This window comes from Sinocyclocheilus anshuiensis, unplaced genomic scaffold, assembly GCF_001515605.1.
Source record: "Sinocyclocheilus anshuiensis isolate Anshui unplaced genomic scaffold, SAMN03320099.WGS_v1.1 scaffold2053, whole genome shotgun sequence".
In the NCBI taxonomy this organism is placed as follows: Eukaryota; Metazoa; Chordata; class Actinopteri; order Cypriniformes; family Cyprinidae; genus Sinocyclocheilus; species Sinocyclocheilus anshuiensis.
Window position 1 is genome coordinate 86,700 of NW_015558795.1, and position 26,504 is coordinate 113,203.

At 35.9% G+C, this 26,504-nt stretch overlaps 4 protein-coding genes and 1 pseudogene across 6 annotated transcripts in view; 4 read left to right on the forward strand and 1 right to left on the reverse strand.

The window, feature by feature from the left end:
- LOC107681497 (uncharacterized) overlaps positions 1-3,026 on the forward strand; it is a 32,571-nt gene extending 29,545 nt beyond the window's left edge. Inside the window, exon 6 of the mRNA XM_016477808.1 lies at positions 2,262-3,026. Coding sequence (XP_016333294.1) covers positions 2,262-2,631 — 370 coding nt within the window. The 3' untranslated portion in view covers positions 2,632-3,026. The remainder of the gene's footprint in view (positions 1-2,261) is intronic.
- A 5,106-nt stretch (positions 3,027-8,132) lies between these two features.
- On the forward strand, positions 8,133-11,649 carry LOC107681507 (uncharacterized). 2 transcript variants are annotated; one of them, XM_016477818.1, is made up of 2 exons: positions 8,133-8,334; positions 9,856-11,649. In XM_016477818.1, exons 1-2 carry the CDS (start codon positions 8,254-8,256, stop codon positions 11,107-11,109), a joined length of 1,335 nt encoding a protein of 444 aa, XP_016333304.1. In that variant the 5' UTR covers positions 8,133-8,253; the 3' UTR covers positions 11,110-11,649. The 2 variants fall into 2 exon arrangements, with proteins under 2 accessions (XP_016333304.1, XP_016333303.1); XM_016477817.1 differs by lacking the exon at positions 8,133-8,334 and adding an exon at positions 8,358-8,868.
- A 4-nt stretch (positions 11,650-11,653) lies between these two features.
- On the reverse strand, positions 11,654-16,813 carry LOC107681508 (thymidine kinase 2, mitochondrial-like). Of its 2 annotated transcripts, none has more exons than XM_016477820.1 (10): positions 16,602-16,674; positions 16,301-16,390; positions 16,075-16,149; positions 15,914-15,967; positions 15,710-15,799; positions 13,347-13,420; positions 12,951-13,039; positions 12,774-12,853; positions 12,469-12,549; positions 11,654-12,352 (listed from the first exon to the last, which is right to left on the reverse strand). In XM_016477820.1, exons 2-10 carry the CDS (start codon positions 16,355-16,357, stop codon positions 12,269-12,271), a joined length of 684 nt encoding a protein of 227 aa, XP_016333306.1. In that variant the 5' UTR covers positions 16,358-16,390; positions 16,602-16,674; the 3' UTR covers positions 11,654-12,268. The 2 variants fall into 2 exon arrangements, with proteins under 2 accessions (XP_016333306.1, XP_016333305.1); XM_016477819.1 differs by having other exon boundaries at positions 11,659-12,352; positions 16,301-16,338; positions 16,602-16,813.
- Positions 16,814-18,070: 1,257 nt separating this feature from the next.
- On the forward strand, positions 18,071-19,465 carry LOC107681509 (chemokine-like factor; annotated as a pseudogene).
- Positions 19,466-19,820: 355 nt separating this feature from the next.
- Positions 19,821-25,230, forward strand: LOC107681504 (CKLF-like MARVEL transmembrane domain-containing protein 3). The gene is made up of 5 exons (XM_016477816.1): positions 19,821-20,086; positions 22,631-22,786; positions 22,910-23,005; positions 23,160-23,274; positions 24,208-25,230. The coding sequence occupies exons 1-5, from the start codon at positions 19,970-19,972 to the stop codon at positions 24,234-24,236; spliced, it is 513 nt and encodes a 170-aa protein (XP_016333302.1). The 5' UTR covers positions 19,821-19,969; the 3' UTR covers positions 24,237-25,230.
- Positions 25,231-26,504: the final 1,274 nt, after the last annotated feature.

Here is a 26,504-nt window from a genome sequence, read left to right on the forward strand (position 1 = left end):
AGCTCTTTTTCATACAACACCAGATAGTGACCATTTTGAATGCTTGTACTTTAAATTGTCGACATCTGTGTTGTGTTAGAAAATTAGGTACTGCATGTATTTTGTATTCAATACATTTTGGAAAAGTACGAAGTGTTCAGATTGTGTTATTTATTTTGGAGAAATCAAAATAAAAACTGTTAAAAAATTGAGGTTTTTTTTTTTTTTTTAAATAAGTCTCTTATGCTCACCAAAGCTACATTCATTTGATCAAAAATACAGTAAAACAGGAACATTGTGAAAAATTATTACAATTTAAAATAACTGTTTTCTATTTGAATATGTGTTTTACAATGTGATGGCAAAGCTGAATTTTCAGCAGTAATTATTCCAGTCTTCAGTCTCATGATTCTTCAGATATCATTCTAATATGCTGATCTGCTGCTCAAGAAATGTGTCTCCTTATTATCAGTTTTGAAAACAATTGTGGAGCTTAATTTTTTTTGTGGAAACCATGATTTAGAAAACAGGTTTTTCAGGATTCTTTGATGAATGAATCAATGAATGAAATAGCATTTATTTGAAACCTAAATCTTTTGTATCATTACAAATGCATTTACTGTATGTTTTGATCCATTTAATGCATCCTTGCTAAATAACAGTATTAATTTATTAAAAAAATAATAATCTTACTAACTCATCTGCACATCTTTTGTATGTAGACAAAATAGATGTGTCTATAATAGAGATCTTTGTGCCCACCACAAAGCCTTCTCTCTCTGTGTTCATCTCTCATGTGTATGCCTGGGGTGGCAGCGTAAACCAATTCTAGCATCCCGTTTCCGCTCTCACTGACAGTCTGATATGGTTAACCATACCGAGATCCAATTACCTTGCTGCTATTCACTCTTACTCTTTCTAACACTCTGTGCTCTGCGCACGCTGAGGTCAGAGGCATAAGACTGCTTCACTTTACTGGAAGTGTCCATGAACCTGGTTAATGTAGCTCACCTCTCACACACACATACACAACTCACCTTCACACAAACAAGGAGGCTATTTCAGTCCCTTTGTCTCTCGTTTTGTTTGCTTTTCTCTTGGATGGACACATCAGGCTTTAAATCTGATGTGCTTGACTGGAGCTTTGTTTGCCGTGCAGCAGGATGTCGCACAGAGAAACTGAAATTGGTGATTTAGTGTGGTGGGAAGGAACAAAAAGAGAATCAAATGTCAGTAATACTGAGGGTCTGGCATTCAGATGTTATAATAGCATACGAAAATATTCTCACTATGTAAATATACTGGATTTAGAAACCTCATTCATAATAACAGTCATAAAAATTCACAATACTATCATAAATCTGACACTTCTGGTAAAATGTTGTGAACTTGAAGTGTAGAATTGTAGAAGTGAAGTGTAAAATGGCTTCAAATTATTATTTGTCTTAGCTACATATTAGATTTTTTTTTCTCTCAACTTAACTTTAAAAGGGATTTTTTTTTATTTGTTTATTAAATATGATATAATAGTTATTGTTATGTTACTGTATTCATTTTAGTATATTAATTCTTAGAGAACCCTAACCTCCTAGAGGCTGGGTGGTTGGGGTCCAAGAAAATCTAAAGAAAAAATACTTAAGCTTTCAAAGGTGTTAAATATTAAATATGCACAACATGATGCTTTAATCTTAATACATACATTGTTTAATTTATAATTTTAGTTTCATTGCTTGAATGTTATTTGTGCATCATTGCAGCTGCTGAGTGTTAAGAAAAGGATGAAGTATAACTTGACCTATCAGGACAAATCATAAGATTAATCACAATATTTTGTTCTATTGACAGCAAGTTAAAATATATATATATATATATATATATATATATACCACAGTGTATTTTGAATGTAATATTTTCCATATGATATTTTAATCATTTTTGTGTATGTTTTATAATAACAGTATAAAAGTCAATTATTTAATTCTGGAAACACCACGTTGTCTTTATAATATCAAACTATATCGTTTTCCCATAGAGAATATAGGTATTTAGTAAGGAGATAATCATATTTCAGGGTTCTTAGCATAAATAAATGTTCTGCCCTCTAGTGGTTATAAAATGTAACCTACCATGTATACAGGACATACTACTGTATGTGCTACCCTAAAGAAGATGTGCAACAGGACCTTCGAATTTCAAACTGTAGTATAGTATATTGATAAATAGATCAATTACATAATATTGTTGATATATAATATTTATTTCAAAATTGTCTTTTCTTTCAGTTATGATGAGTGTGTGGGACAAGGGACGCAGATATATGTTCCTACGGACGATCCGCCCCCCTACTCCCTCACAGACCCGTGCCGGGAGCATCCCGCCCCACACCGTCACAGAGAGATGGGGGATCTGCTCGCTGGTGCATCTTGGGTGTCAGCAAGTGGCTCTTCCCATTACCCAACCAGACTACAGGACTTCAGGCACCAGCCAATCGCCTCCATCTCTTTGTCAGCCTTACCTTTAGATGAGGCGCCCCCATACGAGGCAGTAGTGAGTGAACAAAACCACCCTCTTCCCCTGATGCCTCTGGATCTGCTCAAACACACTACAGCAGACAGCAGTCCTCAGGACAGCGTTTCCCACAGGATCCTGTAATCCGGGCCTCTCCTGCACACTCATACGTCACTGTACCAAACCAGCTTCGAGAGGGACTCTATTGTGTGGCTGGGGTCTCCTGAGTCGAGAGCTGAAACTGACACAATTCCCTCTCACTTCAGCCGACACGGACACTGCACCTCCTGTTTTCTGTGACACAGAGGGAGCCGCCATGAGAGCACAGGGCTATCGACCACTTTTTTGTGCGTCACCTCACCTTGTCTTTTGCTCATGGTGTAATTAGATATCAGTGTGTGTCTTCTTTTACTGCTAGACTGATAGATGATTTCAATTTCACAAGCACCAATTTCAACAACCATTGAAATGTGCCCTTCTGGATGTCAGAAAAGACAATAAACCTGGGGCCGTAATAGAGAAATTTACTAGTGCTGTCAAATGATTAATCGCGATTAATCGCATACAAAATAAAAGTTTTTGTTTGCATAATATATGTGTGTGTTCTGTGTATATTTATTATGTATATATAAATACACACACATACAGTATATATTTTGAAAATATTTACGTGTATTTACATATTTATATTATAAATATAGTTAATATATAAACACAACATAGTTTTCTGAAATATATACATGCATGTGTGTGTATTTATATATACATAATAAATATACACAGTACACATACTGTACATATATTATGCAAACAAAAACTTTTATTTCGGATGCAGTTAAATGCGATTAATCATTTGACAGCACTAATATTTACATAGGAATAGAAATGTGTCTTTCTTTTTAGTGTGAAAATGTGTGCTCCTGCATGAGTGACTGTGTATTTCCAAAAGGTCTATTACAACTTTCCTGGGGGGTTTTTTTATTTTATTTTTTTTTATTTTGGGTTGGTTTTATCTACACTAGTCAACATTTGAAATTGATCAAAACCTTTCGTCAAAGTTGTCTTAAAACCTAAAACCAAAATGCGTTCTTGTCTTAGGACAACTTTGATGAACTTTTTTGATCCACTTCAAATGTTGGCTACTATATTTATGTTTTGTATACTGAAAGTTTTTTTTAAGATGATATTTTGTAAATTTAATAACTAGAATAACTAGCAAAGATGATAAATTATTACCTTTAAAAGAATTTTGAAAGTCATTAGAAAATCAATATGCTTTTAATCCATACTTATTTACACATCATTTCGTTTTTTTTATTCTTTACATCAGTGGTTCTCAACCAGAGGGCCCCACTAGGGGCCTAAACCAAGCTTCCCGATAAGTCTTAATATGATTTAAATTTAATTATATTAACATAATCTTAAAGGAATGGTTCACTCAAAAATTAAAATATGCTTAAAAAGTACAAACCCTCAGAACATCCAAAATGTAGATTAGTTTGTTTCTTTATCTGAACAGATTTGGAGAAATTTAGCATTACACCACTTGCTCACCAATGGATCCTCTACAGTGAATGGGTGCCGACAGAATGAGAGTCCAAACAGCTGATAAAAACATCACAATAATCCACAAGTAATCAACGTGACTCCAGTCCATCAGTTAACATCTTGTAAATATTGTCTTGGACAAAGGAGAGCCTTGGAATCAAAAAGGTTGAGAACCACTGTTTTACATCTATTTCATAGATCACTGTGATTTATTTATATGTCCTTCCGTTTGCAGAGACTACTGTTTTCCTAAAGTCTCGGATGCATCTGAAGATCTTATTAGGAGAACAGCAGATGTGTGATAAGTGATATCAATGCATATGACAATACAAACTATAGTTAGAAAGGGCTTTAGGGAACACTTTGCCAAAGGGTGTTAAACAATTGTTCTCCTAAACTGCATTGATGCTGTGTACATTAGAACATAAGAGCTGAGACTGGTAACCAAGTAACTCAACTGCAAAGCCGTTGTAGCATTGACGTCAATATGAAATGAAACACAAGATAGTTCTTGCTGGACACATTCTGTGCTTCCAAAACATTTATGTATTAGATTGGTTTCTGTTTTTGTTCTGACATTGCCCACTTTATTCATTGTAACACAATGGCTTCGCCACATGCATGTTTCTAATATACAATGTGCCTATTAATCCATGACTGTTAGATTAACATGCTAGAGTGAAGAAAATTTCATTCCAAAGCACACATATATACATATATTTATTTATATATTAAAAGCTGCCCGGAAATGACACTGCATGACACCTCACCTCTTTCCCTCACAGCACGAAAGTAAATACTTACAGAAAAGAGGGTCTCTAAGGGATTTTTAAATTGAATTTAATGCATGAATGCATTTCTTGTGTAGTGAAAAGCAGCTCAAAGCAGAAATGAATATTAAATTGCCCACTATTATTTCTTTATTGTAGTTTGAATGGATGTCAACTTTGGACTCTCATATTATATAGTACTTTTGACTTCCACCAATGTTTAGTTCAAAAGTTTATACTCATCACCTATGAAGAAAGGCTACTTTTCCTGTAACAACACATCTGAAGTAGCATTACAAGGTAATTTTGTAGATGTCGAGCCTGTCTCGTTCTGCTCATATAGCTCTGTAAAGGCGTGAGCTGTATCGGTCAACACCTTAGATGAAGAAATGGTCCAGATGTTCTACGATGTAATGAGTAGAGGTGTATTAGCTGTTGCCACCACACTGCAATAGTAATAATACTGTGTCTTTAAACCCTTGAGTCTAATGGAATAGTTCACCCAAATATGAAAATTTGCAGAGAATGTACCCATATGCCATATAAGATGTAGATAGAGTTTGTTTCTTCATCGGAACAGATGTGGAGAAATTTAGCATTACATCACTTGCTTACCAATGAATGGGTGCCATCAGAATGAGAGTCCAAACAGCTGATTAAAACATCACAATTATCCAGAAGTAATCAACATGACTCCAGTCCATAAATTGACAATATTGTGACGTGAAAAGGTGCGTATTTGTAAGAAACAAATTCATCATTAAGGCATTTTAACTTTAAGCTGTCGCATCTGCCCAAAATAATTTAGAATCCATAATAACGCTGAAAAAGTCCATCCCTGGTGTCCTTTTACATCAAAATCCATTGACATATTTGTTTAGAACTGTTTTGGTTTGTTTCCGTTTGCAAACGTTGCGGACAAGACTACTTTTTTCACTGAAAGCAATATTATAGATAGAGGACTCATATTTTAGTCAGAAGCAAGAGTTTGAAGCTTAAAAAATGTTTTAAAGATGGATTTGTTTATTACAAACATGCAGCTTTTTGCTTCACAAGGTTGATCAGCTGGAGTCGTGTTGATGCTGAATTTGTCTGAATGCTGAATTCCTTCAAATCTGTTCTGAGAAAGTAACACCCTCAGGCCATCCAATATGTAGGTGTATTTGAGAATATTTTCAGTAGTTTTTTCATTTTGGGATAAACTATTCCTGTAATTCACACGTGTTAGCAAGGCTGTAGCAACTCGGTGTGCATAAAGATCAGATAAACACATACAGTACAGATTTAAAGGAATATTGCCAAATACTCAATGAAGATCTATTTCCCATTGGTCACATAGTATTTATTTTCTGTCAATTTTAGGGCTTTGTGCATTTTAGCTGCAACTAGTGAGCTGATGTTCAGGAAAATCACTTTTAACTGGCTTACATTTGTGTGCTAAACTATTTCAGCAGTTTCATTGGACCACATGGATATGTTTCTTGCACCAGGATAGCACCTTAGCATCGAAGCCCATTGCAAATGTTGACTGACATTTAATTAATACATCGCAAATGTGTCTGAAATCTCTGTCACTATGTTGTGGTCGGTTGTCCAAAGTGATCATGCTGTTTCATAGAGCTGCAGATATTGATGTATGTTTTGTATTAGAGTCTTTATTCCTTTACCACTGTATCCTCTGAATAAATAGAAAAACACAAGACTTCTATCTATCAAGATGTCCATCTTTTAATCCTTTCTGGGAGAATTTTGAAATAATACGTTTCGAAAAACAGACTGATAGCGAATTCAGTAAAACATCAATGTAGGATTTTGTTGTGCACAGTTACTGCTGGCAAGTTTCAGAGATTGTTGTGCTGTTTAGTAACAGATGTTGATTGTACACTAAAGGCTTCCAGATGGACAGAATATTTCCTGAACCATTTCGCTCATTGACTCCTGTCATTCATAATGTATTACAAGCCTCTCGCTAACACTGATATGGATATTCATCTCTCTCCTGCCTGTTTGCATGGTGGGCTCAAAGAAAGCATCCTGAACAGATGGCCTGTGCCATAGCTCTGCCCTTAATTAGCCTCTTATCCCAGAGCTCCACTTCTATTAAACTATACCAGAGGAATGCTCATTTCATCCAGAGCTGACACGCATGGTGATACACACACCTCTATCACACTAACTACAGTACAGAAATACAAGTCCAACCATTTGAAACCATTTAAGGTTAGTTTAAACATGAATGAGACACTTGGAATTAATGTGAATTTTACCATCTGACTATTTTCAGGTCAGATAAGGTCAAATAAGTGAGATTCTGAAAATTCATTCTCTAGATCCTGTTATTCTCTAGACCCAGCTACTCTTTATTTGGTGACATAAGTGCTTATTACATTTTGTGCATTTTATGGTCCTGTAATATGAAGATTGCTGTAGCCTATTCAGGATACATTTTGATACATTAGGTTATACATGTGTACTGGTTTCAAAAATTATTTTGAAAGAAGTCTTTTAAAATTGCCAAGGCTGCATTTATTTGATCAAAAATACAGTAAAAAAACTGTAATATTGTGAAATGTTATTACAATTTAAAAGAACTGTTTTGTATTTTAATATATTTTAAATTGTTGTAATTTATTCCTATGATGACAAGGCTGAATTTTCAGCAGCTATTGCTCCAGTCTTTAGTCACATGATCCTTCAGAAATCATTCTAATATGCTGATTTGGTGCTCAAGAAACATTTCTTATAATTATCAGTGCTGAAAACATGTACTGTTTAATATTTTTGTTGAAACCATGACTTTTTAGGATTCTTTGATGAATAGAAGTTATAGAATGTTTAGAAGAACCGCTTGTAAACAGCATTTGCCTTGTCAGTCAGTCTCTCCTATTTCTGTAAGAGATCATGGAGACAGCAGAATCTCTAGCTTATTGAATCCCATAACTCATCTCCTTTATTACACGCTGATCTTGTAAAAAATAAATAATAAAATAAAATAAATAAATATACAGGGTAAGAGCCGTTATCAGATGGTAATACTAAGGTATTTTGATATTATTGAACCGAATATTTACCATTTCATATGCCACGTATTTACACAAGAATACTTCAAATATTCCACAACATTTTCTAGTTTAGAAGCTGAATTTCCCCCAGGGATCCGCAATTCATAGATCAGGTATTTTTCCCTTTCTGACATCGCTCAAAAACGTGTTTGACGTGCGTAAGCATCATTTTTGTGATTACATCGCCATCTTCTGGACAGTCATGATAATACTTATTTTCAGGGCTAGATGTCAGTATAGGAAGAGGAAGAATAACAATGGTGACATGTAGGTACCTATACCAGCAACCGTTCTCGGACAAATTATGGACAAATGTCACTGGTATAATTAAAGTGTACTTATAAATGTACAATATATAGGTATTTCAGGTGCCTCTTGAGGCTGAGATGAATGATAATGAGATCGATATTACGTCGCTGATGCCTACAGGACCGTTTCGCTTATTGGTCATGGACATTTATGGAAATGTAAGCCTTTTATTAACATAATCCCGGTCAGTTATTAAACTACAATAAGAACACGTGTATATTTGAGGTTCTTCCGTATTTGCGTCGTTTGCGATACCTGCATATGCATCATCATCATCATCATCACTCCTCATTTGCATACTGTCTACTTTCGCTTCCTCATATGGGAGTTGATCAACTTGATCACTTTCTGTCACAACCATGACCAACAGCGTCGACGATCAGACGCCTGTTTCGCGAAAAGACGTTTTCGTTAAGTATTTAGAGTACTACGACAAAGTTAGTTGCGAAGGCAATCTGACAGTGTGCTCAGAGACACAGGTGACAGATGAAGCCAGGCGCGTGCTGTTAGCGGAGAAAGAGCCGCGGAAGAGACTCGGCGCGCTGGACTTCTATGAGACTCTCTATCAGTGCGCACAGTACAGAGACTGCCAGAGACGAGTCCACGACTTTAAACAAGCTGCCGAGTTACTGGAGATGTTCTGTGTCAACCTGTTTTTGTTTCCGTGGAAGAAAGAGATTAAAACCTTAAAGGTAAATAAAGCCGCTATTAATAGGTCTGGCCTCTGCTCTCCCAGCTGATAATTAATTGGAAGTTAAACCGTCCTCAGATGGTTTGCTGTACTTATCTGGTCTCCTGTCCTGGTCAGACCGGTCTGTTTTATGGTTTTAGAAGGGTTTGGGGAACTTTTCATTTGGTCAGACCAGCTGTGAGATCAGCTAGACCATCAAAAAGACACTGGAAGGCCACATAAAACCAGCAAACTAGTTTAGGCTGGCCTAATTCATTATTATTATTATTATTATTATTATTATTGTTATAAGCAGTGGTGATGTCACTGATTTCCTTTAATTCTCATGTTCTGTGTGAGGTTTAAGAGACCCTGAGCACTTTTTAATGACCACAAAATAATTTTTAATACAGTATTAAGTTAATACATAACGATTTTTGATGAGCTGCTTATGCTAAAAACAGTGTAAGCTGTTTAGTCTGATCTGTTTTCTGGTTTTAGAAGGATTTTGAGTAGGCTAATTATCAATTGTTTAGACCAGATTTGACATCAGCTAGTTCATCTAAAGACATCTTAGCCAGGCTGAAAGGCAAACTAAGATCAGTTAAACAAAGCATACCATTTTAGGCTGCTTTAAGATTTCATTTAGCAAGGCTGCTCTTGCTGACTTCCTTTAATTCCTAAGTTCTGTTTGAGGTCTGAGACCGCAAGCACTTTTACCCACAAAACCATATTTAACACGGAAGTATGGAGAAAAAAAAATAAAAAAAAAAAAATATATATATATATATATATATATAACTTTGATAAGATTCTTTGAGTGATGTAAACATTGTTAAGCTCAGCAGAGTGTGAAGGCTGTAATAACTGGTTGCAATATAGTACCACATTAGGGCACAAGGTTTAATTATTTTAGAAGTGAAAAAAGAAACCGGACACATTCTAAAATACTATACAGTTTAATACAATATACAATTAATCAGGACTGTTTTTCCTCCTGTTCTCTCAGACATTTACAGGACACTTTGTCTATTACATCAAGCCAGTATTGCCTTTTGCCAGAAGTATTCTTCAGATTATTGGATACTGCATGGAAACAGACACTGATTATAGACTGTCAGACGGTTCTGATCCTGACAAGGCCAAGAGTATGGGATTTGACCTTTTCCTTGCCAGGTTAGAGTGTGAGTATGTTCTGGAGCTCATGAACCAGAGATCACATGTGGATTGTCTGGAGATCATCCGAATGAGAGCTGCTCCTCTGACCTTCAGTGCTGGAGAAGTAGTTTCCGAACCTATCAATGACACCTGTAATCTAAACGAGGATGTTTTTAAGGATGATGGGCACGTTGAAGGTGGCTCTCTGGTAAACCCAGAGGAAGAGGAGCGGCAGGAGTCACTTAAAAGTCATAACCCTCTTGATCAGGAAGTCGACAAGTCTCAAGATGCTTCTATCTTTGATGTCGAAAGACCGTCCAGCTCATTTATGACTGACGACAAGTCTATCTTAGAGATGCGGGAGAACTACCCAGACCTGGCCATCCGACAAAAGCCCATTTTCCGAAAGTCTCAAAGATCTATGCAGCCTCTCAAGGCCCAGGAGTGGGCTGGATCCAGGGGCCACAATGCGGGCCTGTTCCACGAGGCCAGTGCTGACATGAGTGGCCCCCAGTCTATAGCCATACACACTGAGACCATGCCAGGCCAAAGAAAACTACACATCGCAAATCCACTTGTAGAAGCCCAGCCCTCAGATGACAAACCATTGGTTCTTCAAGTTGGGAAGCTGCTGCAAGGACGCAGCCGTGAAGGCTCGACAGAAGACTGCCTGGCTGAGCTCACTGAGCAAATGGGGAAAATGCACATGAAGGAACTCAGTGCAGATGAACCACTTAAATACCCCATAGAGGAGACCGCACAGGCCCAGCCATGCAGTGGACCCAGTGACGTCATCACAGCTCCACCCACAAAATCCCCAGATGGCATGAGCCTGCCCATCCTGTGCAGCCCATCCCAGGAGCCTGTCTGCAACATCACAGGTTGTGGGAGCTGTGCTGGGTCCAATGGCGTTCTTGCACAGGACAACCTTATTAGAGAGCCTCCTCAGTCAATCTACATCCATAGTGCACTGAGCGTGTGTACACCAGTGTTTGGACCACTGACTGACCACAGTCAGCCTGCCAATGAGGGCTTAAACGGACGCAAGAGTCCCACACCTCAGCCACCAGAAGACGACCTAGTCCAAACATACGTAGTGATTTAGAGACAGAGTATTCCTGTTTCTTCCTTATCCATGGCAGAGATTTGAAAGTGTTCTAGAGCGTGGCAGTGCACCAAAAATGTCTTTGTGCTAGTCATGATGTGCAAAGCATTTTCATTGATAAGAGAGTTTCTTGTTAATGAAGCCCTGATTTGGATTAGCTTTAATCTTAAGAGTGTATGAAGGTGACAGGAAGAATGTCTGTGCTCTTTGTCTTTTTACCTTCTATCATAGCTTTTTGAAGTGAAGGAAGGTATAGATTCACATCTGTAAGAGGTGTGCGCATGCTTTTTGCGTGTACGTTCATTTCTGTGAATCACACATACGCACATTTGAGAAATAATCTTAGATCAAATGTAGGTTTCTACCCAACATTTTATAAATGAGGCCCCTGGGGCATCTATATTATACTACCTGTTATTTAAAGAAATAAGGTGCAAACAATTGTAGTACTTTTCGTGCCATACTACTGAGGCTACAGTGCAGCACGTCATAGAATTATGTGAATGTAAATTACAATGTAATAAAATCACTTTTTTCAAATTTTTTTTTTTTTCATTTTATTTAAAACAATGCCTTATGCAGTATAAATTACATTGGTCACAGTAACACCTTCAGTAACATAAACTGACCACAGTACCTGTATTTGATAGAGTCACTGTCTGCAAGTGGGAGGATGCACAACTCATGAAAATAAAAGAATCTTTAAGACCCTAGAATGATGACTTCACTGTAAAATGCAAGGCTAAATCACATACAGTATATTTGCATGGTCTGGAATTGACATTCTGAATTTAAAATTTCTACAGACAAAGAAAAAAATGGAAATGTTTCCAAGTGCAGTAGTTTTAGATAATATGGAATGATTCCATAAACAACACTAAAAATAAAAATAAAAAGACTATGTCTCTTGTTAAGTGCTTAAACAAGTTTACAAAGACTGCAAATGCAAACACAAAATAATAATCATCATCAAAAGTCAGCATTTAAATAAAATACTTATCATATGCACTAATTTACAAATCCTACTATGTAAATCAACTGTCCACTGCAGGAGGAATGTTTGTAAACCCAGTTTTGAATTTAAAAAAAGTGCTTGCTTCATCTTTTGAGCTGACATATTTATGGCTTGATATGGTCATCGTTGTCTCTGATCATTTGCTCAGCAATGTGCCATAAGTATCTTCTCTCTGTTCTCCTCATACTGATGCAGCATCTTCTTAAGATCATGATCTGCTGGGATTACCTGCCCACCAAAGTGAAAGCATAAATTACTCCCAGATAGTGCATGGGTGATTATACAATATGTCACAATAGATATCATGCAGGCTTTTTAACCGATGACTATTGGCAGAAACTCACCAGAACTGGAGCAGGAACCTCAAACGACTTGTGATGAATGAGCCAGTCCTCATAGAGGTTATGGATTGATTCTAGGTATTCCTAAAGGGTAAACATCAGATAAAGTGTAACCTCTTTCAAAATATAGGACAACAATTAGTAATGTTTTTTAATCTAGCCTTCTGATAACATGAAAAGTGAAGTCATCTCTAAGCTAAAACTCTTCCACCATTGACAGCAGAGTTACTGAATCTATTTTGGGTTGTTTCAGATTTGTTGCATTTCAGTTCAGTTTTGCATGCACAGCGGTTCACTTAACAGCTCACCAGTGGAATAACCTTCTCTTCCTCTCTGCACCTCTGCTTTAATCTCTCGTAACAGGTCTGTGGAGAGGTCTGCAGGTAAACTGTATAAAACCCAATGAGAACATGCATAAATACACAACAACATTTATTTGCCATTATTACATCTAACAAGCAACATGCAATATTGCAATGCCATACCAATAAGGTCCACAGGAATAGCAATATTCTTTATGATCCACTCAAACCATTCACTTAAAACAGCAAAGTCCACCTCGGGCATCTTTCCACTGTCAACCAAATAAAATAATACTCATTTAATATTAGTACACATTTAATGATCAGTACACTTTGTGGTTACACTTTATTTTATGGTGTCTTTGATATAGTGTAATAAAACAATACTAAGCAATATTAATTAACAACCTGTAGGGTTAGGGTTTGGTTTAGGGTTAGTTGCATGTAATTATGCATAATTTACTGTTATTGCTATAGTAATTACATCTAACGTGTAAGAAGGACACCAAAATAAAGTGTTACCCATTTTTGTCCAATAGTAGGCAGGTAAAGCTCTTTCAGCTTTATAAGAAAATGTACCTTTTATAAAGATTTTCCGCAAAAATGTACTTTGCACTGTAAATAGATCTTTCCATCATTCTGACTGGTGTTGACTGTGGTGACAGAAAGAAAAACAACAGGTTATTGCAGTCATGATTCGCATTCCATTTCCTCTGTTCACACAGAAGGCTGAGGCTAATTTCTGTATTGCAGAACAGAAACAGATACATGTAAAACAATTCGATAAAACTGACTATAGGGACGTGAAAGACTTGTACGGAGCTCCTAAATGGACATGGTGGTGGAAAAAAAATTCGGGGTGGGTGGAAAAAATTTGGGGTGGGAGGAATTTTTTTTGCGTTCCCTCGCAAAACTTTTGCATTCTCTCACAAAGATATTTGCGTTCCCTCGCAAAACCAGTTGAGTTTGGACAAACACTTCCTGTTAACTTTACTAACAGCTTGTTAGTGGTTCATACAGCTCATTACGTTCACAATGGAGTGGTTCATAGAGTTTTATTTAAACTTGGACTCAAGTTCAAATACAGTCAGCTTTGCTTGTAGTTTAAGGCACGGTTTTGGGACATCCTAAAACACTTAATGTGGCTTAATGTACTATAACAGTGGCATGGAGGCCCAATTCGGTATTATGCCTAATAAATACTATTAATACTAATAACAATTGTAATATTAATAACCTTATTAATAGCATTACTATCAGTAAAGCTGATAGCCATAATGCAATGTTTCTCCCCCATAGAAAACGGTTAGGCTATAGAAAACGCTTAAGGGAGGCTAATGGACGAAGACGGTATAAAACCAAAATATGGTACACAGTTTATTAATAAAATATAGCCTATTATGCACAGGAAAGCAGACAAGCCCAGAATAGCTATAAACAAGCCAAAACCTAATTTAAAGCTAAACTAAAAGTATGGGCTCATGTACCGCTCTCATTCAGCACAAATCCAAATGTTTCCATATTCGCAATGTATTTGAAGCTAAACCATTATTTATTAAATTAACTGGGCTTTGTACGTTCTAATATCGACAGGAAAAACATCCTAATGAACAAAAATGTGCCGCACTGGAGTGGACTATAATACAGATTATTTAAATTGACTGTGTAACATTTTATCAGTATTTGTGATTCTATGTTTTATTTTAATAATGAACAGGCCGCGCTGAATGCAATGAATATGTGCGCATGAGACGCCGGTGTTCTGTCGATTTGTGCTACCCTGTCAGATTTTGCTACCACCCATTAAAACAGTGGGTAGTACAATTCGACAACGAAAAATGCTACCTGTAAAACTATGGTTTATTAACGTCTACACCTACCACAACCCTAAACCTACCCTTACAGTAATGCAAATACAGTAATTATGTGTTATATTCGCGGTTCTAGCTGGAATGGATACAGCTACAGGAAACCAACAATAAATAATTTTTCTACCTATTAGATTGTGTTTTATTAAAGTCTACACCTACCCTTACAGTAATGCAGATAGGCCTACATTAAATATTGTTGTTCAGCATGAGAAAAAGGATGCAATATTGATGTGCGCATGCACAGTAAACCCTGGTAGGACAATCTGATGGGTAGGATAAAATGTCAGGACACCTGGCACGATCAAATCGCTGAAACATAAAATAGCTACTCCGTTACTTACAGTAAGGCATAATTCGAAACTGCAAAGTGTTAGCAGTTTGAAGATTCAATAATATAAAAGATTATTAGATACAGTAAGAACGCAACAGTGTTCGCTTTATAAAATATATTTCGCTCTGGAACCTATAATGCAATTTTTCCTGAATATCCAAAAGACTGCAAATGTGACATTGATTTTATATAACAGTTCAACAAAAAAGGCAATATTAAGTGTACATTTTACATTTTAAATGTAGCCTACATTTTAAACGCAATAGTGTCAATAATGTTTGTTATATTTTACAACGAAATAATAGTTCCAACGAAATCTGCAACAGAACTGGTGTGTGTCTCCAAGCAACTTTGAATGATTCGGAGAGTCAGTACTGATTAATAACCCTTTCATAACTACAACCATTTGCTTCATTACTGAATGAATGAATGAATGAATGAATGAATGAATGCTTCGCCTTGCTCATTAGACAGTGACTTGCCGCCACCTACTGGCGATTTTATGTGAACATATGGAGCTGTATAAATCACTACAATCTGTAAAGTAAACAGGAAGTGTTTGTCAGAACTCAACTGGTTTTGCCAGAGAATGCAAAAGTTTTGTGAGGGAACGCAAAATTCTGCGAGTGATCACAAAAAATCTGAAAAATATTTTTTCCTCCCACCCCACATTTATTCACTCACTCTGATTTTTTTCCACCACCATATCCCTTTAGGGGCTCCGTAGGACTTGTACATGCCATTGGTAAGACATGCCGATCCAGCATTGTCAGTTGGACATATGTCTGAAGAGTGAGTCCCCATCTAGATGGGTCCTGGTACATCAATCCCTGTGGCAGAATAAAATACATTTATATAATCAAATATGAAATAAAATGAACAACAAGATGGATCAGAAAGAAAAAGCTCATTATATCCATAATTATGTGCTACTTGGTCCCTACCAATGGATTGCATCCTTGTACATTTCTCCATTTAGACACAGGCTCTGTTAGCACCTACAACACAAGACAGTTGTCTATTAAATAAATGAATAAGAATTGTAGGAGTGAAATTTCAGGTACCGTGAGAAATATTATTCATTACACATTTACTGTATTACTACCTCAATGTCACTGGTTTTGCTGAAGTATTCCAGACATGTTGTCTTTCCACTTGCAATATTTCCCTCTATCCAGATCTGAACAAAAGTGGATGCAAATTTCAAAACAACAACAACCCATACACATATTTAACAATATTATGTTCACGGTCTTCTCAGCCGTGTAATAGACTCTCTTTCAGATCAGAGGATCTATTCATCCAAAAACATGCTGCAGTGTATAACTCACCACTGATTTCTTCTCCTCGCCGTTTCTAACCAGTTTCCCTTGAGGAGAATACAACATAATGAAACCTTTCTCAGATTCAGCAGCAGATCTCTATGGCAACAAATCAGGGGGTGTACAAGGCAACAAGCTTAAACTCATGTCAGTACTGTTAATGTAAAGCGGATTGAGCATAATATAACTCGGTTAGGGAAAAGTTGAAGAAAATACGACATGAACGAGAAACATCGTAAATAAAATGAGTAAGAATGAGAGCTGTGGTCGCCGTTATATTGCGTAGAACGGAAGCTGGCGCATGACTTACTGTGATTCACAGATGTGCTGCTCCGCGAAAGTCCGATCAAATGCTTTCCCAGTGAAGGCGTTCGTCGGACAAGAGGTAAGACAACACGACAAAACTCTTTTAAGAAGTTAACAACCATCTCGCGTGTTTCATCGACATCTAGTAGCTACATATACAAATATACAAGTGATAAACTCATCACGCCGCGCAAACCTTGCAGTGTTACGTGCAACACTAATGGCCGACCAAAACATGTCAAAATAAAAGCCACAATTTTTAACTCGTCATTAAAATATTCGTAAGATGTACAATGATCAGTGTTGGGGGTAACGCATTACAAGTAACGTGAGTTACGTGATCAGATTACTTTTTTCAAGTAACTAGTAAAGTAACGCATTACTTTTTAATTTACAAGAGAATATCTGAGTTACTTTTTCAAATAAGTAACGCAAGTTACTTTTTTTTCCAATTTATTGATTGACAGCTCTCCTGTCCCCATGTTGAGAGAAATCAGAAGATGTTACTGTAGTTCTAAAATAAATATGAATATGAATTAATTAATCTCACTCACAAAAAAAACACAGATTCAGTATTCCTCAAAATGAATAAAAATAAAAAAGTCACTTTCCCCAACACTGACAATGATGTTATTATTTCCAAATAAGACTGCATTGTTATTATTATTACGCAGAGATGTATAGGGAAATATTATTATTAAATATTGCAGCTAAAAATGTATATCGTTTTTAAAGTAAATATCGCAACGACAAGGGAGTCACATTTATTTATTTTTTACAATGGAGTCACATGCCTACAACTATCTACAGGCAGTAATAGTTAACCTTTTCAGGAAACCTGTTTGTTGTTTGTATCTTGTTCCTCATCGAAACATGATGCTATCTCAGACCTCTAAATTACAAAACTAATTTGAAAGACCAAATTAATGAAATGGCGCGATAAGCCCAAGAAGTGCTGTTGCTTCATATTGTTTGTTTGGCACAACAGAATAGATTACGTCATCTGTAAAATAATTTGTCATTAATGAAAGAGTTAAACAATACAATGACTTTTATTTTGATTGACATGACTTTTCACGAAGTATATAGATCTAATTGGCCATGACCAGTCAGAATCACAATGCTCTTCAGATACCTGTAATATACATAGTTATGCTAAAGAGAATATTTTATTGTTCATCACTTTATAATTTGCAGTCACTTTACAAAATGATCAATGCAATGCAGAAATATTATCCTCAGATTTGAGTTCTGTATAGGCTTCCATGAACAGAGAATCAGATTGCACTGCCTAAAACTGTTGAGTTCAACTGCCAACAAAAAAAGTGCATTTAGTGATTTCCTGAGACTAAAAGGAAACACTCACTCAGGAAGTAATGTGTCGAGATCCACAAGCTGTGTTATGAGAACAACTCATCGATATAAAACATCATATTGTATTTCATTTTATACAAAGATCATATTAATGCCACAATGGAAGTTGCCTTGTTGAAGTCTACAAAAGGCCTACTGAAAATATCAGAAATGGTGAGACTTTTATACAAATTAAACATGATAGTATTGTTATTTTTGATACTTTTTGGGAAGGAAAAAATGCTCAATCACTGGCAATCATTTATTTAAATAGTGCTGGCATGGGCTTGATATTTGGAATACAACATTGTTAAAAAGGGAAACAATGTAGGCCTGTTAACTAAAATCACATCACACATTTCAGTCAAGTAACATCTGGTCATCTTACTAAAATTCCTTAAAAAAACGTTATTTATTTATTTTATTTTTTTCAGGTGTGTGTTTTTGTGGCTTTTGTGTGTTATGCAGTGACAGCAACATGCATGGAGTTTTTTTTTACTCTACCTACTGAAACTCAACAAGATGTTAACTTTCTTCTTCTGGCCCCTTATTGTAAGACCATAAATCTAATGTGCTTGACTGAATTAATGCACTATTGCTCAGAGAACTTTGTATAACACCACCAATACTTGCAACTGCAGCTTTGCAAACACAACTGTTGGTAATGCCCTTTTGCTCTCACAGGATGTGTTCAACTCATTCTTTGCAGCTGCACTGATGTGTATTCTTAGCCTGGTAGCAGTTTCCACATACACAGTGAAGGGCACACTGAGCGGAGGGGTGAGAATACATCCTCCATTCCTGGAACTCTGTCTCTCTTTATCTTTTTAAGCACTATGCAGGCCTTAAATCTTTCATACTTTTTTAAACCTATTCCATTCCTTGTGAATACTCATTGTGAATGACCCAAACATTATGACACAACGTTTCTCACTATGGAGTCTTTTGGTTGACAGATTGTGGGCTTTGTGGCTGCAGCCTTGTGGTCCTTGGATGGCTATGTCCTTTTCAAAAAATTCACATTCAACAAACCAAGAACCACCACAGAGGCCCAAACAGGGAAAACCTAAAGCTCTGCAGGACCAGATCTCTCATTTTGCAAACAGACCTATTTTTTAATAACCAAAATGAGATTGTAAAATACTTATTATAATGTATTTGTTTTTTTAATGAAATGAGTTGCCACTCTGTCCTGTGAGAGATGTAGGCTATCACCCACATTCTCTGTTCAGTTATGCAGATTTCTCCAGATCTTCGGAAATGCAGATATGCTATTGCTCATTTGGATACATGTAAGTGTGCAAAAGTATGAAACCTATCCACAAATCGTAACCACTCAAAATAAATTCCTCCATAAACTGATAATTCTCTCAACATTGACTGATTTTGTTAAGTAAAATAGCACTTTGTCTGAAAGATTGTTGTTATCCAGATTTATTATGCTAATTTTGGGTTGATTTGACCCCAGATTGAACAATTCAAACCATGTACAATAGGCTATATGATTAAAAAATATTCCCCCCAAAATTACATTGAGTGCATACAAGTTATGGCATTCATGACTTATCCCTGACCTCAAATATTTTTTTTCATAGTAGAGTTTAAAAAACATCCTGAAAACTTTATTATCTGTTATTATGAACATCAAAGTTACGAAGTATCAAAAACCTTAATTCTGTGATTTTGAACGATAAAAGGGGCTTCAAAACAGAGCGGACTAAAATCTGTCGAGTCGTGCAGATGGAAGTTATGTGCAGTTGTTGCACGAATATATTTACAGCTGCCACTCTATCCTGTGAGAGATGTATCGCCCACATTCTCTGTCACTTATTAACGGTCTCTAGATTTCGGGAATGCAGATGTTGCTCTTTTGTGTGCTTCGTTTCCGCACTGTCATTATTTCCGTTTCCACTCCGTGGAAAGTTATGCCGATTTGCGAATAGTAGCTGTTTCACAGCGGAGAGTAGGAGCATCTCAGTGAACTTTATTCGGGAACAGAAGAGTTTCATCGGCGTGATCATGGGGGACATCGAGGCTCAGGAGAATAACCGATCACGACAGACCATATTCCATTCTCTTCTCGCGAGTAAAGAATTCATCACCTCCCGGAAAGGACTACTGCTGCTCGGTGAAGTGGTATGCTTTTCGACTTTTACCATGTTGAATCCATCCATAATAGTGTTTAAGTCATTGTTTTGAGTTATGTTATATCCGTTAAATGTTTTTTTTTTTGGCATCTGGATGCAGCTACTTTATACAGAAATGCAACATAAATCATGGCATTATTCTTCTGATTTTAGTTTCTTATTCTTATCGATCTGGTTTTCACTGGTTATTCTTATATGACATTTTTGTTATGAAAAGTTTCTGCTTTGTTAAATAAATGGGTAAATTAGCTGTTTTCTGCTGCTATATAGGTCAAACTTTCCTCATTCATCTGAAGGGGGAGTTTTTATCAAGGCTAGTAGTGGCTTTGCTCCTCTTATATTTTTCACACACACACACATACATGGTTTATATGGTTTAGGGACTCTTCTATCTATCTATCTATCTATATATATATATATATATATAATTAATAATAATTTATGCATTTAGCAGATGCTTTTATCCAAAGTGACTTAAGTATTTTCATTTAGTTTCAGTACTGTAATTGCATTTACAGTGCAATATGTCCTTACTGTATTTTATTTACAGTATTATTACCGTATTTTCATTTACAGTATCAGTACTGTAGAGTTTATTTTCATTTAGTTTAAACATTTTTTACCTGTAAAAAACAATCCAATTGTGGTACTGCACTGTAAACCATGATTTTTACTTAAAGGGGTCATATGATGCGATTTCAAGTTTTCCTTTCTCTTTGGAGTGTTACAAGCTGATTGTGCAATTGATCAAAAGTGATGATAAAGACATTTATAATGTTACAAAAGATGTATATTTCAGATAAATGCTGTTCTTCTGAACTTTCTATTTATCAAAGAAACCTGAAAAAAATTATACTCAGTTGTTTTCAACATAATAAAAATAATAATAATAATAATAGTTTTCTGAGCAGCAAATCAGAATATTAGAATGATTTCTGAAGGATCATGTGACTGGAGTAATGATCCTAAAATTCAGTTTGATCACAGGAATAAATTACATTTTAAAATATATTCAAATACAAAACAGTTATTTTAAATAGTAAAAATATTTCATTAAATACAATGTAACTTGCTTTGGATAAAAGCATCTGGCAAATGCGTAAATATAAATGCAATGTAAAACAAAATTTATTTTGGGTTACCTAATTCTGCATTTCTGTAAAATGGACAGCTGGCTGTATGATGATTCTGCCTCTCATAGTCAGGATCCTGTTTTTGCTTGGAGAAATCTCCTGTAACAGACAGTCACATCATCCTTTTTGTGTTACTGTAGTTTATGATCAGAAAAAATGTCGTACAGTAACAGAATTTACATTTTAATAAAATAAACATTTTTAACATTGATTTATCAGCAAAACATGCTATATTAATATATTGCTAGCATGTGCCTCTCTTTAAAAAGTCAACCTGTTCTGTGAGTTAGTGGACAACAGCAGCTAGAGGCTAATTTGGCTAATTTAGTAACATTAATGTTAGTTAAGCTGATGGAAGCTCACCTGTTGTTAGCACCGCTACGACGGCAATCACAAGACTCCAATACACCTCCGATGCAGACGACATGGCCACAAACAAAATAAAATACAAAAGATTTTCTTAACTGGTGTTTCTTCACTCAGTTTTCCTCAGTAGGTTGTTAGCTCACTGTTTTATGTGAACGTTACGTCTGTCACTGAATTTAGGGACCGTCTCTAAAGTTACGTACGACATTGGTACACACTTTCTGACTTAAATAGCATTTGAAGATAATTACTTTACTTGCGATAAAGAGGCAGAGTAGAGAAGATAACTTACTATGCTTCTCTTTGTTCAACTAAGTTAGTTAACTTCGGCTAAATGACATTATTAACTTACCAGTTGATGTTATCATCGATACTATGGCATTCACAAGAATCACAATTAAAAGAACCAAAGACTTAAACTACTTCAGTCTGTGTGCATTGAATTTATTTAATACATGAGTTTCGCAATTTGAGTTGAATTACTGAAATAAATGAACTTTTCCACGACATTCTAATTTATTGAGATGCACCTGTATATATGAAAAAGATGCAAAAGCCTCTAAGTGCTGTCTGAAATTTTCATCTAAAATGACCATTTTTATCAGGCTCCTATATTTATGTTCAGTTCTTTCACTTTAATGGCATAGAAAATGACCTATATAGTGCCATTAAAGTAAAATTACTGAGCCTAAACATAGGAGCCTGTTAAAAATGCTAAGTTTAGAATAAAATTTCAGACAGCACTTAGAGGCTTTTGCATCTGAACTCTTCATATATATATATATATATCCCAAATCCCCAGCCTTTGACTTCCAATATATATATAATTACAGTTTAGACAAATAAATGGCCAGTTGTTTCTTCTCTGTCAATGCAAGTTTCCAAAAAAGTCAAAGCATCAAACTTAAAGTTGGCATGAAATGCAAATATATCTTTAAAAGGTCTGGTGCACTCACCTTGTTACTAATTTTCAGCAATTAACAAAATAATGAAGAACAATAATCAATGTGTCCTTATGTATCCTGTCCCCTCAGGTGATGTCGTTCATCAGTTTTGTATGCTTTGCTGCTTCAACAGCAGCTGCCTTCGTCACAGCTCCCTTAATAGAGTTATTGGCTGCCCTCTTCTTGCTGTTTGCTTATTCTACAAAGTTCAATGAGAGATTTAAGGGCTTTCACTGGCCCCTCATGGTAAGTTTTCTGACCTACAAAATTACTGTGCTGGAACTTCATAGAGCATCAGATAATAACATTTGTCCATGAATAACAGTTCTGTCCTTTTGTCCTAATCACCATGCCTGTTGTTTCATCAAGGATTTCCTGCGCTGTGTCAGCGCTTCCATCATCTTTTTCATCATCTCTATAATATCTGTGTCAAAATATGTGGATGGAGCCTCAAAGGCCGCTGGGGTAGGCTCACATCAGTTCAGTCAAATTCTCTTTTATTGGCACTATCATTGACAGCACTGTTTACTTTTTGATTTATAGTTCTACAACATGTGACTTGTGTGATGTTTGCACTGGTTTCATGTGTCTCTGTTTTTCTTTCTCTTTCACTTCTTAGGTCTTTGGCTTCATTACCACAATATTCTTTGCCCTGGACTTTTATTTCATTTTTAATGAACTGGCCAACTTCCTCAAGGGAGGTGATTCCAGTGAAGAGCCACCAAACACACAAGGTATCAATACTGGGTTCTTATTTACACTACCATTCAAAAGTTTGAGGTCAGTTAGAATTAATTAATTTCCTTTTTTTTAAAGAAATTAATACTTTTATTCAGCAAGTATGAATTCAATTGACAGTAAATGTGCGTAAAGACATTTATATTTTTACAAAAAGATTTCTGTTTCAAGTAAATGCTGTTCTTTTGAACTTTCTATTCATCGAAGAATCCTGAAAAAAGTTATATTGCAGTTTCCACACAAATATTAAGCATCACATCTGTTTTCAAAATTGGTAATAAAACAAAAAGCTTCTTCAGTGTCAAATCAGCATATTAGTGATGATTTCTGAAGGATCATGTGACACTTAAGACTGGAGGAATGACCAGTCTTTGCCATCACAGGAATACATCTTTTAAAATATATTAAAATATAAAACAGTTATTTTAAATTGTTATATTTTACAATTCCAAACTTCTGAACAGTAATGCAACCACTGAGATGTGAAAGTACTATTTTTTTTTTCTCTCTCTCTGCTGGAGTTTCATTCACAGGATACATGCATGAATCTTTCCACATCAAACTAAAGCAGCAAAACTATTAGTGAGACTAGACACAGGAAGTGAAAGGTGACGTGGTTTTCAGGAAGTGTGGTTTCATAACTTCATAAATAGTTATCCACAGTATAGGTTTTATTCTAGTTACTGTGAGTGACCAGGCAGAACTCCTGGAGTATCATCAAAGTCCATTTTATAGTCTTTGGTATCATTTAAATGTAGGAATTAACTCTCACTATAAGCAAACTGTTCTAGCAACTGTCATGCATAGTCACATGCATTAAACTTCCATGGCAGATTATTTTCACTGGGAATTCCCCATCTCATTCTTCTCTTTCCTGTCGTTATTCAGAGGCTCTTTCTTCCAGAATAACACATTCTTCTTCCTCACAGATGATGACTCGGACTCCGACTCTGACTAAAGCTGTGTCCAAAAACCTGGTGTGTGACCACTACAGTGCCTGACAACCAAAACAGACTTTGGTATAACCTTATATTGTTTGTTTGAAATTTTGGGTATGCTTTTTGTCAGTAGAATTAAGCAGTCTATTTCAAATGTCACATCACAGAATAGAAGCTACAGAGTTTTCAGTAATCTTTGTATATACATGCGTCCATGCAATCTAAGCCTCTCTCATTTGATTTTCCCAAAGCTGTGAATTATTCCAGTAGCATTGCTTCACATCAGTCAAGCTTGATGACTGCTTTTGGAAGAAAGGGCAGTATTGTACCATTTATGATGTTTATGTACTGCCTCTTACAGCTTAGGTCTACTTCTAGTATGATTGTGTGTGTGGTCACTTTCAGTTCAGATTTTGCAATATGTACGAGTGTTTTTTTAATGTGTCTATATTTGGGAGCTGTGTGTATATGTTTACTAATTAGAACTATTCTGAGAGAATATTTTCTCAAAATATGTTCTCTTAAATTCTCTTTTAAAAAATTATGCATGATTTGGTGATGAAGCCCTGTATTGGGAATAATAAGTTTTAATGTTTAATGCTTTGTAGCAATAAAATAAGTTTACATCATGTATGAAATTAGCAGGTGGTTGGCTGGCCAAAGTCACCTGTCTTATTTCCACAGGTCTACACATTGGTGTTAGTCTTTTAATGCTGAAGTAAAACCAATGTCTTGCCAAAGTACTGCAAAAAAAAAAGCAGGATTTGTCTTATCATGCTCACCTAGAGATGTACTATTCTTACAGTGCCACTCTTCTGCTATTGAACCTGTTATATAAACGTGAGCTTCAGCAGTGCATACAGGAGCATCTCCTGGTTTACTATAGTATTCTCAGGCATGCTGCATGTAACCACATGTAAACCACCTTCTAGTGTTTCTATGAAGAGTGGATCTGCTTTAAGGACTCTTTTGGAAACATGCACTGTCAGATTGCCACATCAATAAATAATTTTGGTGCAATTTTGTTAGTATTGTTTATTTTTAGCAAATAAAGAAAGCAATTTTGCCAGTAATTTGGAACGTTAGGAGCAAAATGTGATGGAGTTTGTAAGTGATATGTGGTGTATTTCAGTGAGTTTGAATTTACAGTGTTTTACAATTTCTCCACACTTCTTCAAGGTCACTTTTCAAAACTCGTCACAGTTCTCCTTGCCAACTTTTATCTTGACACAGCAGTTAATTTCACATCCAAAATGTGCTAAAATGAACAAAACACTACATAACATGTAGTACACTCATTCGAGTATCATTATAGGTTTTTCTTTTGTAACATTTCAGATCTCTACTGTTTAGAAGTCACTGCAATATATATTACACTGTCCAATTAGTTGCACCCATTTGTATAGATAAAATTGAAATCGAAAGACCTGTGTATGTGTTCAGCTACAACTAATTGTGTTGACAGTATTTCATTTTTTTTTTTTTTTGATTTGGAATATATTTCAATATGGTATTATGGTATAAATGTAGAAAATTCCTGTCTTATTCGGTAATTATGATTTTAAACTTAAAGGTAACACAAAAGAGAGCTGTAAACATGCAAATGGGCCTGTAGGTACATAAGTATATTGGTGGCTGTTGTTTCTGAGTGAGAGAGGAGTTCATGTAAATGGAAATATGTAGTCATTGAATGTATTTTGTGCCAAAGCACTGGAAAACGATCCACAGTTCAGCCCACATACTGTAGACTTCTGTTGTGTTCACTGCGTTAAGTTTTGAAAAAGTGACAAGTATTGAGAAATAGGTCTTAGCGGTTGTAAATGCAGTGGATTCCTGTACCACAGTAAGGCTTTTTCCCATTTACAGATCAAGTCCATCCAAATCCATTTATTTGAGGAAAAGATTGCCATCACAACTATTTTTAAACAATTAGCATTTTGTAAGTCTATGCACAACTCTATAAATACAAAAATACAAATTTATAGCACTGTTACATGGAATAAAACATTGCTTTCTTGAATACGGGAAATGTCAAATCATTTGACTCCCTCAAAATGTCAACTTAGTTTCTTTTGAAACACTTCAATGATTTGCGAGTTGAAAACACAATTCAAGCCTTAAAGCTGCAGTCCGTCACTTTTGGCGCTCTAGCGGTTAATAAACAGAACTGCGTGCGTCTTGCGGAAGAACATTGTAGCCGGAGCTACTTCTCTGTTTATGTCTATGGCGAATCACGCAGGTACTGGGCTACGCCGCAGCGGTACCTACCCGAACCAGTCTAAATAGTC

Excerpts from the sequence above, each read along its gene's own strand:
- LOC107681508 (XM_016477819.1), bottom strand. The coding sequence starts at position 16,719 with ATGGTTGTTAACTTCTTAAAAGAGTTTTGTCGTGTTGTCTTACCTCTT. Across the intron at positions 13,040-13,346 it reads GCGGAAAATCTTTATAAAAG|TGGAAAGATGCCCGAGGTGG; the intron begins GTACATTTTCTT and ends TTTGGTTGACAG. Across the intron at positions 12,353-12,468 it reads AGGTTCCTGCTCCAGTTCTG|GTAATCCCAGCAGATCATGA; the intron begins GTGAGTTTCTGC and ends TTTGGTGGGCAG.
- LOC107681504 (XM_016477816.1), top strand. The coding sequence starts at position 19,970 with ATGGGGGACATCGAGGCTCAGGAGAATAACCGATCACGACAGACCATA. Across the intron at positions 20,087-22,630 it reads TACTGCTGCTCGGTGAAGTG|GTGATGTCGTTCATCAGTTT; the intron begins GTATGCTTTTCG and ends CTGTCCCCTCAG. Across the intron at positions 22,787-22,909 it reads GCTTTCACTGGCCCCTCATG|GATTTCCTGCGCTGTGTCAG; the intron begins GTAAGTTTTCTG and ends TGTTTCATCAAG.
- LOC107681507 (XM_016477817.1), top strand. The coding sequence starts at position 8,536 with ATGACCAACAGCGTCGACGATCAGACGCCTGTTTCGCGAAAAGACGTT. Across the intron at positions 8,869-9,855 it reads AAGAGATTAAAACCTTAAAG|ACATTTACAGGACACTTTGT; the intron begins GTAAATAAAGCC and ends CTGTTCTCTCAG.